Below are 16,115 nucleotides of genomic sequence, written 5' to 3' on the forward strand. Positions count from 1 at the left end.
TGCCCTGTCTCTTCACCCACCTCCCACCCCTTTAGGGGGCTGACCTACGTCACCATGGGAAACAGTGGTTTGAAGGGAAAGGGCGAGGCCCAAGACCACATAAGGACTGCCCTCCAGTCAGGGGACAGACTTCTCACCAGAGTCCAGATGAGCAATCCTAAAGCTACTTTCCTTACACACGAGGGCTCATCAATAAGTACATCGTAGATAAGGTTGCTGGCCTCCTGCCGTCAGAGAATGAAGCTGCAGAAAAGCTGGTGGGGAGGCTAGGTGTGTGTGGACATGTGGGTCGGTACACACATGCACTTCCTAGCACACCCTCCACAGGGCCGCACGGGGCTTAGCTCTCGTTGGACCATCTCTGCGGGCGGCCCTGGGCACTGCAGGGGGGGCTCCCGGCACCTCTGGTCTCTACCCCCCGATGCCAGCAGCACCCCCAAGTTGTGACAACCAATGTCTCCAGACATCACCCAATGTACCCTGGGGGGCAAACTATTCCCCTGAGAACCAGTGGCCTGGAAACAGTGACACCCCAGTAGCATCAGGCACACCCCGTATCCAGATCTTGGGTTGCAGATACCATTCTCCAAAAAAAAGGAACCAGAGATTTTTGGAGAAATGGCAGAAGGGTTGATTCTCTAGTGGAGAAAGTACAAAGCAGAAGTATCTGGTAGCATCACAAAGCAAAGACCTGCGGTGGCCGGGGGGGGGGGGTAGGGGGGGGAATGTCAAAAGGACACAGGACAAGAGGGAAAGGGGAGAAGAGCTGTGGCGATCTGAGCCCCTAAACACGACAGCGTGGGACTGCACCCTGGGAATAGAACACCCACGAGTCCACTGAACAGGAAGAATTACAGGAGAATCCCAAACAACACATGTAGGTGCCCCCCCGAGGTGTGAGGTGCACCCAGTGACTGGCCCCGGCTGCAGGGCAGGGAGGGGAAGTGGAGAGATGGCGGGCACTGCTTGAACTCCTAGATCTTCTTCCCAAAAACCCATAACCAGGCTAATCATGAGAAGGCACCTGACAAACCCAAATAGAGGGACACCCACAAAACACCCAACAGTCTCCTCAAAGTGTCCAGAACAAGAGTGAGAAACTGCCAGGGTCCAGAGGGGACAAAGGAGGCAGGACGACCAAACGCAGAGCAGTATCCTGGACCGGGTCCCAGGGCAGGAAAGACACATCCGTGTGAAGGCTGGGGAAACCTGGAAAAACCCTATTACGCTCTGTGGCTCAGCCAGTGGTGTCGTGCCAACGGGAATTTCTCAGCTTTGACAAAGGTGCCATGGTCCCATGAGACGCTCACCTGAAGGGACGCACGGGGACACCAGCACCTTCTCTGCCACCTGGCTGTAAATCGAAAATTGTCCCAAACTAAGAAGTTGTAAAAACTACTAGACCTAGTATACAGAAATACAATTGATTTTTATTTATTCCTGTATTCAGTGACCTCGCTAAATTTATTTATTAATTCTAATGTGCTTGCAGCCTCTTTTGTATTTCCCAATCATATCACCTGCAAATAATGATGCTTTTACTTCTTCCTTTCCCATCTTTATAAACCTTCCTCCTTTTTCTTGTCTTATTGCTCTGGCTAGACTTCTAGAATAACGTTCGATAGAATCAGTGATGCTGGGCACCACCCTAATTCCTAATCGCCGGGGGTAATGCTCAATATTCTATTAGTCATGAGGTAAGCTGTAGGTACTCCTTATCAGAATAAAGCAGTGTCTTCTGTGAAGTGTGTGTGTGAATTATGACACTAATTCTGAATACCGGCCATAACTCAGCACGTCCTACCCTCAGCGGGCTGCACGCAGCGGCGACCACACCTCCTGCGCACGCACCAGCACCACCGCGGGCGGGGCCCGCACACCACCGCCTCTGCGAACCACAGGCCAGGAAGCACCTAAGGCAAAAGGGAGGGGCGCGGGGGGCCCCTCCTGGAGCTGGAATGTTCCATGGCTTGGTCTGCGCGGCGGTGAAAGGGCACGGCACATACGTAAAAACGAATCACCCTTGCGCGCCTGAGGCAAGCTGCCGGATCCGTTTGCACCTCAGTGCAAAGACTTAAAAAGTACAACACTCTCGTTCAGCGGGTTGTTCCCGGTAGGGGCCCGGGCCGGCCCAAGTTGAAGTTGGCGGGCAGCGGGGGCGGGGCGGGGCGGGGCGCGCGGGCGCGCGCGGGGGCGGGCGGCGTAGACCCGCGCCGGCTCCGGCTCCCGCTCCCTCTCCAGCGAGCTCGCACCCTCCGAGCGCGTGTGGGCGGCCTGTCTCGGGCCGCGGCCCCGACCCCGCGAGCCCCGCCGGCCCTCGGGATGCTGCTCCGGCCGCGGCGGCCGCCCCCGCCCGCGCCCCCCGCGCCCGCATCGCCAGCCAGCCCGGACCCCGAGCCGCGGCCGGCCGGGGGCGCCCCGGGGACCCCGCCCGGGCGGCCCCCCTCGCCCGGCGCGCTGGCGGCGCCCGCGTCCCCCGCGTCCCCCGGACTCCCTGGCTCGCCCGTGTCCCCGGGCTCGGCGCAGCGCACGCCCTGGAGCGCCCGCGAGACGGAGCTGCTGCTGGGCACGCTGCTGCAGCCGGCCGTGTGGCGCGCGCTGCTGCTCGACCGCCGCCAGGCGCTCCCCACCTACCGCCGCGTGTCGGCCGCCCTGGCCCGCCAGCAGGTGCGGCGCACGCCCGCGCAGTGCCGCCGCCGCTACAAGTTCCTCAAGGACAAGCTCCGCGACGCTCAGGGCCAGCCGCCCGGGCCCTTCGACGCGCAGATCCGCGAGCTCATGGGGCTGCTGGGCGACAACGGACACCGACGCGGCCGCCGCCGGTCCCCGGGGCCCGGGCGCCCCCCGCGCGGTCGCCGCCCGGCCCCCGCCGCGCCCCACTCGCCCGCCGAGCCAGGTAAGGGGGCGGGGGCCCGGGACGCGAGGGGGCCGGGGGTGCCTTGGACGCCGTCCGATGGGGGGAAGGGACGGATCGGAGCCCCGGGGGCGTGAGGGCGGCGGCGGGCGCTCCTCCAGAGCCTGGCCCGACGGCCCCGCCGCGTTCCAGACGTCCCGCCGCCGCCGGCCGCCCGCGACCCCGACGCAGACCCGGCGTGGACGCTCAGGTTCAGCCCGACCCCGCCCAAGTCTGCGGACACCCCCCGAGTTCCCGGCTCCCCGACGGCGCTCTCCGCGGTCGCCCCCGCGCCGGGCCGCCCCGAAGACCACGCGCCTTTCCGTGCCCCGGCATCCCCGCCGCCACCGGCCCTGGACGCCACCCGGGAGGACCCCGACTCTCCGCCCAGCCGCCCCGAGGACCACGCGTCCCCGCAGTCCGCGCCCCCGTCGCTGAACGCCGCCCTTCTGCAGACCCTGGGGCACCTGGGCGACATCGTGGCCATCCTGGGCCCGCTGCGCGACCAGCTGCTGACCCTGAACCAGCACGTGGAGCAGCTGCGCGGCTCCTTCGACCAGACCGTGTCCCTGGCCGTCGGCTTCATCTTAGGCAGCGCCGCCGCCGAGCGAGGCGTCCTGGCCGACCGGCGAGAGTGAGGCCTGGCCTGCACCGTCCCTTCTGTAGGACCGTGTCTCCTCTGCCCTGACCCCATCCTGTGACCCTCCCCAACTCCAAATCTAGGTACGTTTAATAAAAAGGTTGTTTATTCCCGACTTAATTCTGTGAACGTGTGTACGTCTTGTGCTGGGTAGGAATGGCCCCTGCTGGTGGTGCGGGGACAGCCAGGGCTGCCTGGGCCCCAGGGTGTGCTGGCATGCTGGCCAGGACCTCCCCTAGAAGGCCAGTTTCCAAGGGCACGTGAAACCCGGAGTTGGGGTCCTTGTAACATGCTGGCTTTCCCAAGGTCTCCCAAACTCTGTGCACCAGCCCTTGATGGGTGACCATTCTCACCTTCTCTGGGAGCCCTGCTGAGCAGGAGGAGGGGGGTTGTCAGGGGGTCCCCTCTACTATGCTGCCCCAGCCTGACCTCGGCTGCAGTTATGGTGTGCCCAGAGACCCACCTCTGCCCCAGGCAGGCCTGAGCCTCTCTGCTGAGCTCTGTCCGGGAAGCAGGACTCCTCAGGGGTGACTGGAACAGGAGAGGCAGGAGAGCTAAGGCACACCAGGGAAGGGGATCCTTTTGTCTCCAGGGAAGCGATTGCTCTAGGTGGGCCCCGGACAGCCGGACAGGGGCTCTGAGACTTTCGACTTTGGCCAAGGACCAGGTCTCAGCAGTTGTCAGAGGACTTGACCAAAACCGCCCTGGGAGCATTTTCCAAATAGTAATTGTGGCCCCACCCTCTACCGGTGGCTCGGAAAGGACAACTGGGTGGGCCTGGGAGGTGCTCCCGCCCCCAGGGAGATAAGGAAGTAGCCCCAGGGCACCTGGCCAGCATAACAATACAGTTTCTCTAGTAGGGGCTCATTCAGAGACTCAAGTGGTTGCCCTGGGCCACAAGGCTAAATGAGGGATGGGTGTTCTTGCTGGCCCTGTGTTCCAAGGTTCCGGCAGTCCCTGGGGCTCTGGGGTGGGTGATGGAGCATTGCCCCCAAGTCCTTTTCTGGAGACAGAAGAGACCCCAGTTGGACCCTTGGCTTGCAGGGATCCCCAAGTGGGAGCAGGAGTGGTCTCCCCGACCCCAAAAGCTGTGCATTGATGGTAGGTCCTGGCAGCTCTGAGACCAAAACCACAGAAGTGACGATGTCACCTCACTTGAGACACACTTGCCTCTGCTTCATGATGCGGTCCATGCTGTGGTCCCTGTGGTCCAAGCTGCCAAAAACCTGCTACGGGGTGATTCCAGCCTGCAGACCTACCCACACAGCCCCTGCTCCTAGGTCAGAGCCCCAGGCTGGGGCATATATGCGCACCCCCCAGGGGTAGGGATGATGCCATGAGGTGTATGCATCGCTCAGGTCACCAGGGACCCTCTGCCTTGGAGAAAGGCTGTCTTGTGACCGAATGAACTCTATGGAAGTCATTGAGTTTGAGGTACCAAGAAAAACCCCTCTGCCTTGCTGTGCGCGCTGCCAGTGGGGTGCATCCCATGGCTGCCTCCTCAGGACCCCTTATGTCGGAGTAAGGAATTTGAATGTTGCTTCTCTGCTCGTCCTTAGTGTCTTCCAGGCTGGGGAGGGGAGCTGTTTTGGCTGTTCTGGGCCAGATAAAAATCGGCTGTTGGGTAAAAAAAATACGTTGCTAAAGCCCTGAAGATTCCCAAGTCCCTTCTTGCTGGCCTCCGCCTTGTCTGTGGCTCTCCTGTGGGTCAGTGGGGTGAGCCATGTCTTCACCCTGTTCTGTGACGTGCATGTCTTACGCTAGTGTCCTGGGTTTGGTTCTGGGCGTGTGGGATGAACACACCACGGTAGGAATGGCCTTACCGCGAGCATAGGCAGTGTCTCCTGCAGGGTCTCCTGGGACCGCTCCTCAGATTAGGGCCCCCTCTCATCTCACTAGGGGCCCTTGGACAGCAGATTCATACCTTTTTAAAATTTTTTAAATTAAAATATACATTAAAAAATGAGCCCTCTCCCCCACCAAGCACCCAGCTCAGCGGCATCCAGCATGTTCCCCGTGTTGTGCAGCCAGCCCCACCCTCCGGCCCCACGACTCTCATCCTCCCAGTCGGAAGCTCGGTCCCCATCCCCTCCCCCGCCCTGGCGCCCACCGTCTCGTCTCCGTCTCTGACTGTGCCGGCCCCGGGGACCTCACGAAGGTGGGGCACGCAGTGCTGGTCCTTCCGTGTCTGGCTTCTTTCACTCGGCATCAGGCCCTCGGGGCTGCTCCTCGCAAGGCTGAGACCCTCCTCCCTTCCTCCCTTCATCCATGTGGACGCTCGGGCCCCTTCCAGCTGTCTGTAAACCATGCTGTTGGGAACACGGGGGTGCAAACATCTGTTCCAGTCCGTGCGTTCAGTTCTCGGGGGTGCGCGCCCAGAGGTGGGATCACTGGTAATTCTGTTTTTAATTCTTTGAGGAAGCTCCATACTGTTGTCCACATGGCCGCACCATTTTACATTCCTGCCAACAGTACACAAGGGTTCCAGTGTGCATCCTCACCAACATGTATTTTCTTAGCTTTTTTTTTTTTTTGGATAGTAGCCATCCACGTGGGTGTGCAGCTCACACCTATAATGACTGTTCTCACAGCACACACTCTATGGCAATGCCACAGGGAGTCATGCCCTACTGTTGAATTGCCTGGTCAACCCGCCCAGCTAGTATGGAGCTCACCTTCGTGCACATTCTGTTCGGTGCTGCACTGAGGGCCAGGAAGTGTCCACATCACCTGGGCCCCTCATCAGCTCAGCCTGGGAAGCTCTGTGGCCGAGGGTCCTCTCCTCCCTGCTGTGGGGCCTGCCCACCCAGCCCGGCCCTTTCTCTTCCCCAGTGAAGAGTGTGTTTTCACAATGTGCTGATCCATCAAGGACCAGTGCTGTCCAGGCCCTTGTGAAGTAACTTTCTGGTGATCGATACGTTGGTTTTAAGAGAACACCTTAATGTTAAGTGTATTTTCTCCAAATAGGCAAAGAGCCCTATCAGTTTGGGTACTGCTTTTTTATTCCTCAATAGGTCTGCATCCGCTATCTCTCTGATGTCCAGTTGAGCCTAAAACTTAACAGAAGTAAACTTCCTTTGTGACTTCATGTTTGAAATTGCCATCTTCTCAATCGTCATTGTTTATCTGTCCAAATTATCTTCTCTTCCATGTTTGTTCCTCTAATTACATCATCTATGTAATGCTCTACCGATAAACATTTTGGTATTTGCAACGTTCTCAAACCCCTGCTGCTTTTGGACTCTGCTCTGAGTCAGGTAGCCTCTGAAATCTGAAGTTTTCCAAGTCAAAGCAAACGGCTTAGTGTTCTTGACCTATCATTTTTGCAAAGAACACATCCCTAAGATTTTGGTAAATTTATCTTTCATATGATTTGTACGGAGATAGGACAGACTTCCTCCATGTTCCTTCCGTTTTGCCGGAGGCCTGTGGTCTGCCTAGTTACCCCCTCCTTTCCAACTTCACGGCATCTGTGATGTCTTCTGCGCTGTACCATGGACGCCAACCACTCTGACTACACCATTGGTTCCTACTTGACCTCCCACACCAGTTCTGCAGCTAAATTTTCCTGTCTGTTGGAAAACATATTGCTCTAGATTGTGGACTGGATGTTTGTGTCCCCCAAAGTCATATATTGAAATCCCAACCCCCCTGTGTGACGGTGTTAGGAGGTGGGGCCTTGGGATGGGCTTAGGCTCTGAGGGTGGAGCCTTATCCCTGGGATTAGTGCTTTCTAAGAGACAGGACAGCAAAGAAGTGACCAGCTGCTGGCCAGGAGATGGCCCTCAGTGGAACCCCAGCACACCGGTGCCCTGGTCTTGGACCTCCAGCCTCCAGACTTGGGAGAAAGAAGTATCTGTTGAAGTCCCCAGTCTGTGGTGCTGTTAGAGCTGCCAAGCGCCCAGACACTTGTCCAATCCACCACACGAGCGCATCTGGAATTCAATGCTGAGTCCACTCCAATGTTCCAGAAGTCTGCCTAGCCATCCCCTCACTTTGTTTTCCGTGGTGCCCACCAGAGCTCATTCACATGCTGCTGTCTCCCAGAATTGTCATTTCTGACAATTCTAGAGAAATCCTAACATTTTTTGTTCTTCCACTTTAACGAATAATGGCTGTCGGTGTGCGGCTCACCTCCTCCTGGCCTGGCCCAGATGCCAGCCTTGCTGAGCCCTTGGCTCTGTCCTGGTCCGCTTCCCAGGCCTCATACATGGATGCAGCCCCTCCTCTCCATCACCAGCAGGTGAGGAGTCTGTTTGGGGTCTCTCTGTTGGCCCACAGGCAAGCCGTTCTGCCCATAGAGCGAGTCTGACTCTCACCTCCACAACAGTCAGTGAGCACTCCATTCCTTTCCTTATTTTAGGAGCCTTTGGTTCTGATACATTCCTTCAAGGGCCCTTCTGGCCTCCCCAAAAATGTCAGATCCCCGAAGGATCAGCAGTAGGTCTTACTCCCTGCTGTTCCAACGAGACCTGATTAACCCCGCCTGGTTTTCTGGTTGCGTCTTCTACCAAATAGTTACCTGTAGCAACGCTATGGTTCTCTCCCCAGGCCTGCCTCTGTAAACAGAGCCGGAAGGTCCTGTGTCCCTTGGCCCTGCCGCTGGACTCCCTTCTCCATGGAGGGGGCGTGGGAGGGGATGGGGGGCTGCTCTGCCTCATCACGCCTGCAGCCTGGAAATGTGGCACCCCACCCAGCTGGGGTGGGGTCCTGTCCACCTTGTTCCACACTCATGCCTAGGTTTTTTCCACCAGGAGCACAAACAGGAAGTTGGGGGGCTCCAATGGAGGGGGGAGGGAGCCCGGGGGAGGGGCGTGGAAGGGCCGATGGGGAGTCTGAAGAGCAGGGGGACCTGGAGCGAAGGCTAGGGGGCAAAGGGGGGGGTGGGGAGAAGGAAGGGGAGGAGCCGCCCCGTTGGGGATCCAAGGTCGTGGTGTGGCGGGCGGGGAGGGGGAGGGGCGCGTGGTGGGGGAGGGGCTGGCGGGCCGCACGGCTGTGGCTTTAATTTCTCCGGGAGCCTGGGGCGGCCACGCGGAGCTGCAGTGAATCAGTGCCGGAAGGGCAGCGGTGCGGCAGCGCTGGACCAGCCTTCCCTCCCTAATGGGGGTGGGCGTGGAGAAGGGGGTCTTGGGCGGGACGGGCCTCCCTCGGCCGAGCGTCCGGGTTGGTCCTGGAGGCGCGCGGGGCGGGGCGGGGCGGAGGCGTCTGGGCTGCAGGACCGCCGGGACCTGGAGCCCAGGTGGAGGCCTTAGGTCCGGGAAGGTCCCGTGGAGGGAATGCGGGCTTTAGACGTGAGTCCGGGGCGGGGCTGCCAGGGCCTCGGAGGGACAGACTGGGCTCCGCGTGGGGAGCCCCCTCTCCGGGGCCAGCCCGTGCTGGATTCAGGGGGGAGGTCAGCGGTCAGAGCCAAGGCCACACTCGGAGGAAGGCGGCGGGAGCGGCAGAGGGGCAGCAGACCCGGGGTGCACGTCCCAGAACCAGGGCGGGGGCAGGGTCTGCAGCCCCAGAGTGAGGAAGCTGAGGGCCGGCGCGGACTCGAGCTGCGGGAGAGAGGGAGGGACCCAGACGGCAGCGGGGAGGGGAGGGGAGACCCCAGTGGGGGAGGGGAGGGGGCCCTGAGCCCAGGGCGGTGCTGAAGGGCGGGGTCCACCCCAGGCTCGGCTAGCAGCCGGGGTGGGGGGGCGGTTCGGGTAGGGGAGGGTGTAGGCAGGAGGGCCCCCTTGGGGAGGACTCTCCTGGCAAGCTGCGGGATGGGGCCCTGAAAGATTCGAAGTGAAGAGAGCATAAAACTGCGTTTGCAAAGGTGCGGCGCTCTGCGCCCCGGCAGCACTAATTTCTGCGCTTCATCAGTGAGTGCTGCTGAGCTCACGACGCGCTCGTTCCCGACGAATGCTCCCCTCGAGGATGCTTCTGGGGCCGGCTCTGCGCGGCCGGAGCGGTCGTGGGACGCTACTCCCCGGAGTCCGGCTTGTGTGGCGCCGCCCCCCACCCCCCCTCCGTGGGTCGGGCAGGCCCCCACCAGCAGGGCCCTGTCGCCGCGGCGCTAGGAACCTGCCCCACAGGCGTCCTTAGAGCAGTCCCAGGGACCTCACTGTCCACACCAGCACACGCTGCGGGGACCCGCGGGGACCGGTGGACCAGCTAGGATGGCGCAGAGGCGTCGCGGTCCCTCCTCTGACCCTTCACGGGCCGGGGTCAGCGCCTGCCGGTTCCCGCTGTGCCCGCCGGAGTCGGCTCCCACATCGCCCCCTGCCCGGCCGGAGAGTCTCAGAAGGCGGGGTTGGGGGTGTTAATCCCCGCCAGGCCCGAGGGGCCTTTGATCCCGCTGGGCGGGGCGGGCACAGAGGCTGGCGGTCCCGCCCAGGCTGGCGCCGGCGCCCCCGGGAGTCGGGCGGTGGGCTGGGGCAACCACACCCCCGGGGGGGGAGGTCGCCCTGGACCCAGCACGCGCTGGTCCTCGGGGTCATGTCCTGGAGAAAGAGGTGGTGGCCACCTGAGGATGCAGGAGGGGTGCATGACCCCAAAGGGAGCCTGCAGCCTTCCTGGAGCAGCGGTGTCCGGAGGCCTATACCCCCTTGAACCTGGGGCTCCAGCACCCCTGGCGGCTCTGGGCCCCTGCTGGCCACAGTGGGGGCAATCTTGGGGGACGGGGAGGACAGCGGTTCCTCAGTCCTTCCTCCTGGGGTCCTCTTGGGAGCAGCAGGGAGGAGTCCATACTCCCAGCGGGCAGACACCCCTCCCTCCTGTCACTGGAATCCGGCTCTTTGGCACCAGAGTGAAGTGGGGGGGGGGAATGGGGTTGTGGGGGGGCCACTGAGTATAATCGGAGAGGGAGTGGCCAGTTGGAGCCAGTGGGTGCTCCCTGTCTGCCTGGTTGCAGTCCCCGTCCAGGAATGCCTGCCCTCTGCTCCTACCCTGCCGGACAGCCAGAAACAGTGGACACCTGCCCTGGGAGCCCCCCGTCCTAGGAACAATAATGCGGACTCCCCCTACTTGAAGCAGGTGTGCACACCTGTCACCTTAGGCAGATCCCCACGGGGCAGGAGACGAGGTGGCTCCGCACCCCCAAAGGACAAACCTCCAGCATGGGTGCTAAACTGGGAGGGGGCCAGCCCTGGTGGGGGTGGGGGGCGGTGAACAGATGTGACAAGTCCTCAACCAGCACATCTCCCTGACCGGTGGCCACAGCCCCGCCCCTTTCCAGACATCTTGGAGCCGGGGGAAGTGTGAATGGCCTCCTTTGTGCCTCTGAATTGAAGCAATTAGGTGCTACTTATCTGGGGGTGGGGGAGGATTTAAGCCATCTACGCAAACCCACCCCCCACTCCCTCCTCCTGAGCTTATAAACGCAGCTCGGCTCTGCTAAACCTGCGGAGGACCTCGTGCCTTACTGCCACCGTCTGTTCTGCGGAGGACCCTGGACCTAACCCCCATCATCTATCCTGTGAGCCCTGAGGCTGGCCCCACAGGCATGTCTCCCTCCTCTACCCTGCCCAGTGTCCGCCAGCCATCCAGCTTTGGCTCAGTGGACTGGCTTTCCCAGAGCAGCCGTGTGCGGCCGTCACACACCTCCAGGCCCACCGAATTCTCTTGGAGGAGTCTCTCTGCTCCAGCCAGGGTGTCCAGCAGCAGGGAGCTCCCTCAGACTGTGGGCATGGGGGAGAAGTCCTCAGAAGTGTCTTCGCCAGGGACGCCCACGGCTGGTAGGTCTGCGGATGGGTGGGGAGGATGCTCCCTTCCTTCCCGGACTGGGATGGGAGCCGGGGAGGGTTCAGTGGGGATGCCTTGACTGGGGTTGGAGGTGGGGACATTCTTACACGGGCTGGGGTTGGAGGTTTTACCTGACCCCTCTGGCAAGTAAACACTTGCTCTCAGAAGCAAAAGCCAGCAGGGAAGTTTTCCCTCTTCAAGCCCCTTGGGGCTCCTCTTCCCCACCCACCTCCTGGGAGGGCTGGCTTCTGGCCCTGGCCAGGCCACCTCTGGATTCCAAGCGTCAGCACCGCAGGCTTGCCCCACCTCCTCACTGTGAACCCTAACTCCGACCTTCGCCCCTTGGTGCAACTGGCTTTCCAGTTCTGCAGTAAGTCCTGGGGGCCCATTTCCACAGGCGTCCCAGGGCTCTGGACATGCATGTCTTAAAGCTTGTGAAACCTGCCCGGTTCAGGGGGGTCGGTGTGGTTCTTCCCTCAAAGTGGGGCACCTTGGCACAGCATCCAGATTTCAGCCTGTTCACAGTGGACCTGGAGCCCTGCGGGTTTGGCTCGAGGGCAGCCCTGCTCTCCTGTGCTTAGGAATTCCCAATACCTTCTGTGCCTTGACTCCGGGAGGTCCTGGTGGCTTCCTAAACTCTGCCTAACCCTTGTCGTTTGCTGACGAGAGTTTTCTCGGTCTGTCTTTACGTCTTTGGGATGTAATCATTACTTTTAGCTTTAAAGTCCTACGTAGTCAGAAGTGGGGTTGATATTATCTGTTTTCATTTTTGAAGAAGTTTAATCTTATGGAAAAATTTTATACTTCAATGAAGTAAAATTTTAAATTTATTCTCTGCGACCAGTGCCCCCCTCCTCAAAAACCCCAGCCAATCATCCCTGCATCCAAATCCTTCATGCTGACTAGTTACACCCTACCCCCCACCCTGTCTGAAGCAAAGCCCCTCTTGTCCTCCCACACACTTCCAGGTAAGTGTTAAAATTCATTTTGTGCAACCTGCTTCCCCCACAAAGAGCCAGGGTCCTGGGATCCAGCCCCGCATGGGGCTCCCTGCTCAGCGGGAAGCATGCTTCTCCCTCTCCCACTCCCCTTGCTTGTGTTCCGTCTCTCGCTGTGTCTCTCTCTGTCAAATAAATAAATAAAATCTTTTAAAAAAAAAAAAATCAAACTATTCCATCTGCAGTCCTCTTTCTCCAATATTCGCGTCCCCGGATTCCACCCCACACTTGAGCTGGCAGGGGAGGAGGGGCTCTGCCTCGATCCACACTTGTGCCCAGACCCGGTGGGACAGCAGAGCAGAGAGCTATTAGAAAGGGGAAGCCTGAGCCGGGGGGGGGCCGTCTGCTCGTGCGGAGGCCCCGGCCGTTCCTCTCGTCCCCGTGTCTGCGGCAGGCTGCAGAACTTGTGGCCTTGTATCCCGAGGGATTCAGTGCCCTTCTGTCCTTCCTCAGGGTGGAGCAAGGAGGCAGACGCCCTGCGGGCTCCCCGCGTGCGCACGGCCTTCACCGCGGAGCAAGTCAGCACCCTGGAGAGCGCCTTCCAGCACCACCGCTACCTGGGCCCCCTGGAGCGCCGGAGGCTGGCCCGGGAGATGCGGCTCTCGGAGGTGCAGGTGAGGGGCCCGGCCGGGGTGGTGGCGGGACATGCGGCCCTTCTTGCCCCTGCTCTGATCGAGTTTTTCCCGCAGGTAAAAACCTGGTTTCAGAATCGTCGAATGAAACACAAACGCCAACTGCAGGACTCCCAGCTGAGCAGCCCCCTCTCTGGAGTGCTCTATCCACCAGTGGCTTTCCGCCCACCCCCCTCCGCCCTGGGCAGTGGCTTGCTGCTGTGCCCTTGGGCGTCCCCGCCTGGGCCTCCAGCTCTGGGACAGCCCCCTGGGTCCTTTTGGGATCTCTGCCAAGTGGAGCAAGCCTCCCTGGCCTTGGCGTGGGCCTCGTGCAGCCGGCAGCCTCTGATGTGCTGTCTCCCGGACCCTGGGGGCCAGGCACACACGCTGGGCCCGGCCTTGTCCAGGGGGCCCTGGGACCTGTGTGCCTGCCCCAGCCCGGGGATGCCTTTTGAGGAGGTGTGATACGCCAGAGGCCTGGGCTGGAGCAGGAGCGTGTCAGACGCTGCCATCCCACGCAGAGCTGTTCACCATTCATTTCCATCCCAGCCACACCAGCTGTGAGCCGTGAGCCCATCCACAGGCGGGACCTGGAACCCTGACCCACCGTAAGATTCTGCAGGTCTTGCAGAAAACTACTCCGGGCTTAGTTTAAGAACCAAATGACGGGTCAGTGAACAAAATCAAAAGCCAAAAGTGGACTTGCTGAGTGTTGGGCTTACAGCATATGATTCAATGGTAATTTATTCAGTATAAAGTGTTGGAAAAAATAAAAATGCAGGGGTGCCTGGCTGGGTGGAGCATGCAACTCTTGATCTCGGGGTTGTGAGTTCGAGCCCTGCGTTGGGCGTAGAGCTTACCCTAAGATCTTAAAAAAAAAAAAAAAAATTAAGTTGGAGACTTTCTTGTCCTCTGTGCTTGGAAGCTTTGAGTGTGAACATGGAAACCATGAAGGGATCGAAGGAAGGGAAGTATGTTTTTATCACCTCGGGGTTTGAGTTCCACGTTCACAATGACCCCAGAGCTGGAACCCGAAAGGAACGCAGATAGTCCTGCCCCCTGGAACAGTAGAAGACAGTGGGGTTGGCAGCCTCCACTGAGGCCACATCTTCAGAGCCCACGCAAGCCAGGCACGTGGCTGGGTGCTTCTCATGGCCCTTCTGCTTTTCACATTGGCCAGAAATCCATGGGGAGCCAGCATCCAAACCTGTGTCTGGTCTGGCTCAAGAGCTCAGCCTTGCACCAGTCCCTCCAGCCAGGCCGTCCTGGCTGCAGGGGGAGGCCACCCTCTGGGCTCCCGGGTGCCTGCCAGGAAAGAGGCTGCCACGGGATGCCGAGAGCTCCCGCTTGCTGTGGAGAGTGGCTGCTCCCAATTCCAGCAGCAGAAGTCTGGGCGTCAGAACAGACCTGTCCAGGGGCAGCAAAGCCCCAGGCCTGTTAGAGGCCAAGGCCTCAGCCCTCTTGTAGGGACGACTGCTACTCCATCCATTTGTGGTTTCTTTGCCGTTCTGTCAGGTCGTTCTTGTGCAGTCAGGATTTGCTTAAACACATACTGCTCAGCTTTGTGTTTTCGTTTGTTTTAATCTTTGGTTTAAGAACACCTAACTGGATTCTTTCTTTCTACACCCCTAAAAACTCGAGCATCTAGTTACCTTTTACTCCAAGTTGCCCAGTGGCTCCAGGGGAAGCTGAGTGCAGCACGGTGTGTGTCCTGTGTCCTGTGTCCGGTTTGAACAGGGGCATCTGTTCCCAGGACCTACTCACCCGCCGCTTGGGGAGTCACTTGTCTGAAACATCAGCTCCCTTTAGGGTGTGGACACCCCTTCGCCTGGCCACCCGAGTGGCCTTCCTGACCAGCAGTCGCCGTCGGACGCGGGGGTGGGACTGACTGGTGGGACCGTGCTTCCTAAGCCCCTCCCCATGCTGGGCACCAAGTCCCCCTTAGCTGTGACCAGCACGGGATTGCGGGCCTCACCCCCTCCGGCTCAGCACAGACACAGAAGCACCTGTGAAAGAGTCTTGCCAAAAACCTAAATTCCAGTTTACAGGAAACGGGGACTTTACAGTGGACACCAGCTGGGGCTCCTCAAAAGTGACTTGTCAGAGGGGCAGGGCGCCGCAATGGCCGTGGTGACCCCTGGCTAGAACCACGTGAGAGGTGCTGGAGACAAGGCATCCCCCGCCTCCCTTGGTCGGGGACAAGACCGGGCGAGGGGCCGCCGGATTCCCCGCAGGGCCTCCTGTCTGAAACACACAAGGTTCAAAAACAAGACAACAAAGCACCTTTGGCAAGATACTCACTGTGGCGTCAGGTGGTGGGTCCGTGGACGTTGAACCTCTCTGTCTAAAACCATAGCACTGGCTGGACTGGAGGCACGCCCAGGCCGGACACGGTGGGCCCCAGTGATGGGGCCACCCACACGACCTGCTAGCAGAGAGGAAGTCATGGGCTTGTGAACAAATGCTCTCCCCGCCGGCCCCGGCTCCGGGGCCCCCGGACTGACCCTGCACCCCACAGTGGTGGAAATACGCAGCTCTTTGTGCCGGGCACTGATGCTCTGCACATGCTCCGCTCCGTGGGCGCCCGGGGCGAGAGGGAGAGCTGTCGCCAGGACCCCATCATTGTCCAGCAGCCACGGTTGTGAGTGGCAGGATGAGGACCACCCCCCAGCAGCGGCCCTGGCCCGCGGGACCCTCACTCCCAGCTCAGGCAGTTAAATCTACAAATGGCAAGGGAGCAGCCCACCCAGCTCCAAACGGTCAACAGGGATCCCACCCCCAGTGCTGGGACGAGGCGTGTGACCCACAGTCAGCCAAGAACCCCGGAGGAAAGCCTCGGCCATGCCCAGGGCCCGGTGCCCAGGAGCCAGGCCCTGCCTGCCGCATCCACACTGGGTGGTGGTGAGATGCTTGCTTCCTTGCAGCATTCTCAAGGGTCCCACGGGAGCCCTACCCCCAAACCCACAAGGACAAGGCACTGGGAGGGTCTCCTGGGGGCTGCCCCGCCCTGCTGCCCACCCACCTCTTCCCTTCCCCTCATCCCAGAGGCTCTGGTCCTTGGAGGGAGGAACGATCAAACGAGATTAGGGGACAGGCCAGCCCAGCGCTGCTGATAAGGGGGCCCCTGTAACTGCCCCATTCGCTGGGCCGATTAGCCGACAAAGGCCAACAATCATTGTTTAAGCTCTTGGTTCCTGAGGCTTCTGTCCATTTTTCTATACCAGGAAGTTAAGACCACAGGCTCCTGGACGAGGGGCCCCCAC

The 16,115-nt window shown here is 60.3% G+C and overlaps 1 protein-coding gene across 1 annotated transcript; it reads left to right on the forward strand.

Moving 5' to 3' along the window:
• The first annotated feature begins 2,322 nt into the window (after positions 1-2,322).
• On the forward strand, positions 2,323-3,531 carry UTF1 (undifferentiated embryonic cell transcription factor 1). Its single transcript, XM_045871603.2, has 2 exons — positions 2,323-2,896; positions 3,047-3,531. The coding sequence occupies exons 1-2, from the start codon at positions 2,323-2,325 to the stop codon at positions 3,529-3,531; spliced, it is 1,059 nt and encodes a 352-aa protein (XP_045727559.1).
• The last annotated feature ends 12,584 nt before the right edge of the window (positions 3,532-16,115 follow it).

The sequence above is a fragment of the Mirounga angustirostris genome, unplaced genomic scaffold (genome assembly GCF_029215605.1).
Source record: "Mirounga angustirostris isolate CCGP_5_RB_7025 unplaced genomic scaffold, mMirAng1.0.hap1 SCAF_6, whole genome shotgun sequence".
Taxonomy (NCBI): domain Eukaryota; kingdom Metazoa; phylum Chordata; class Mammalia; order Carnivora; family Phocidae; genus Mirounga; species Mirounga angustirostris.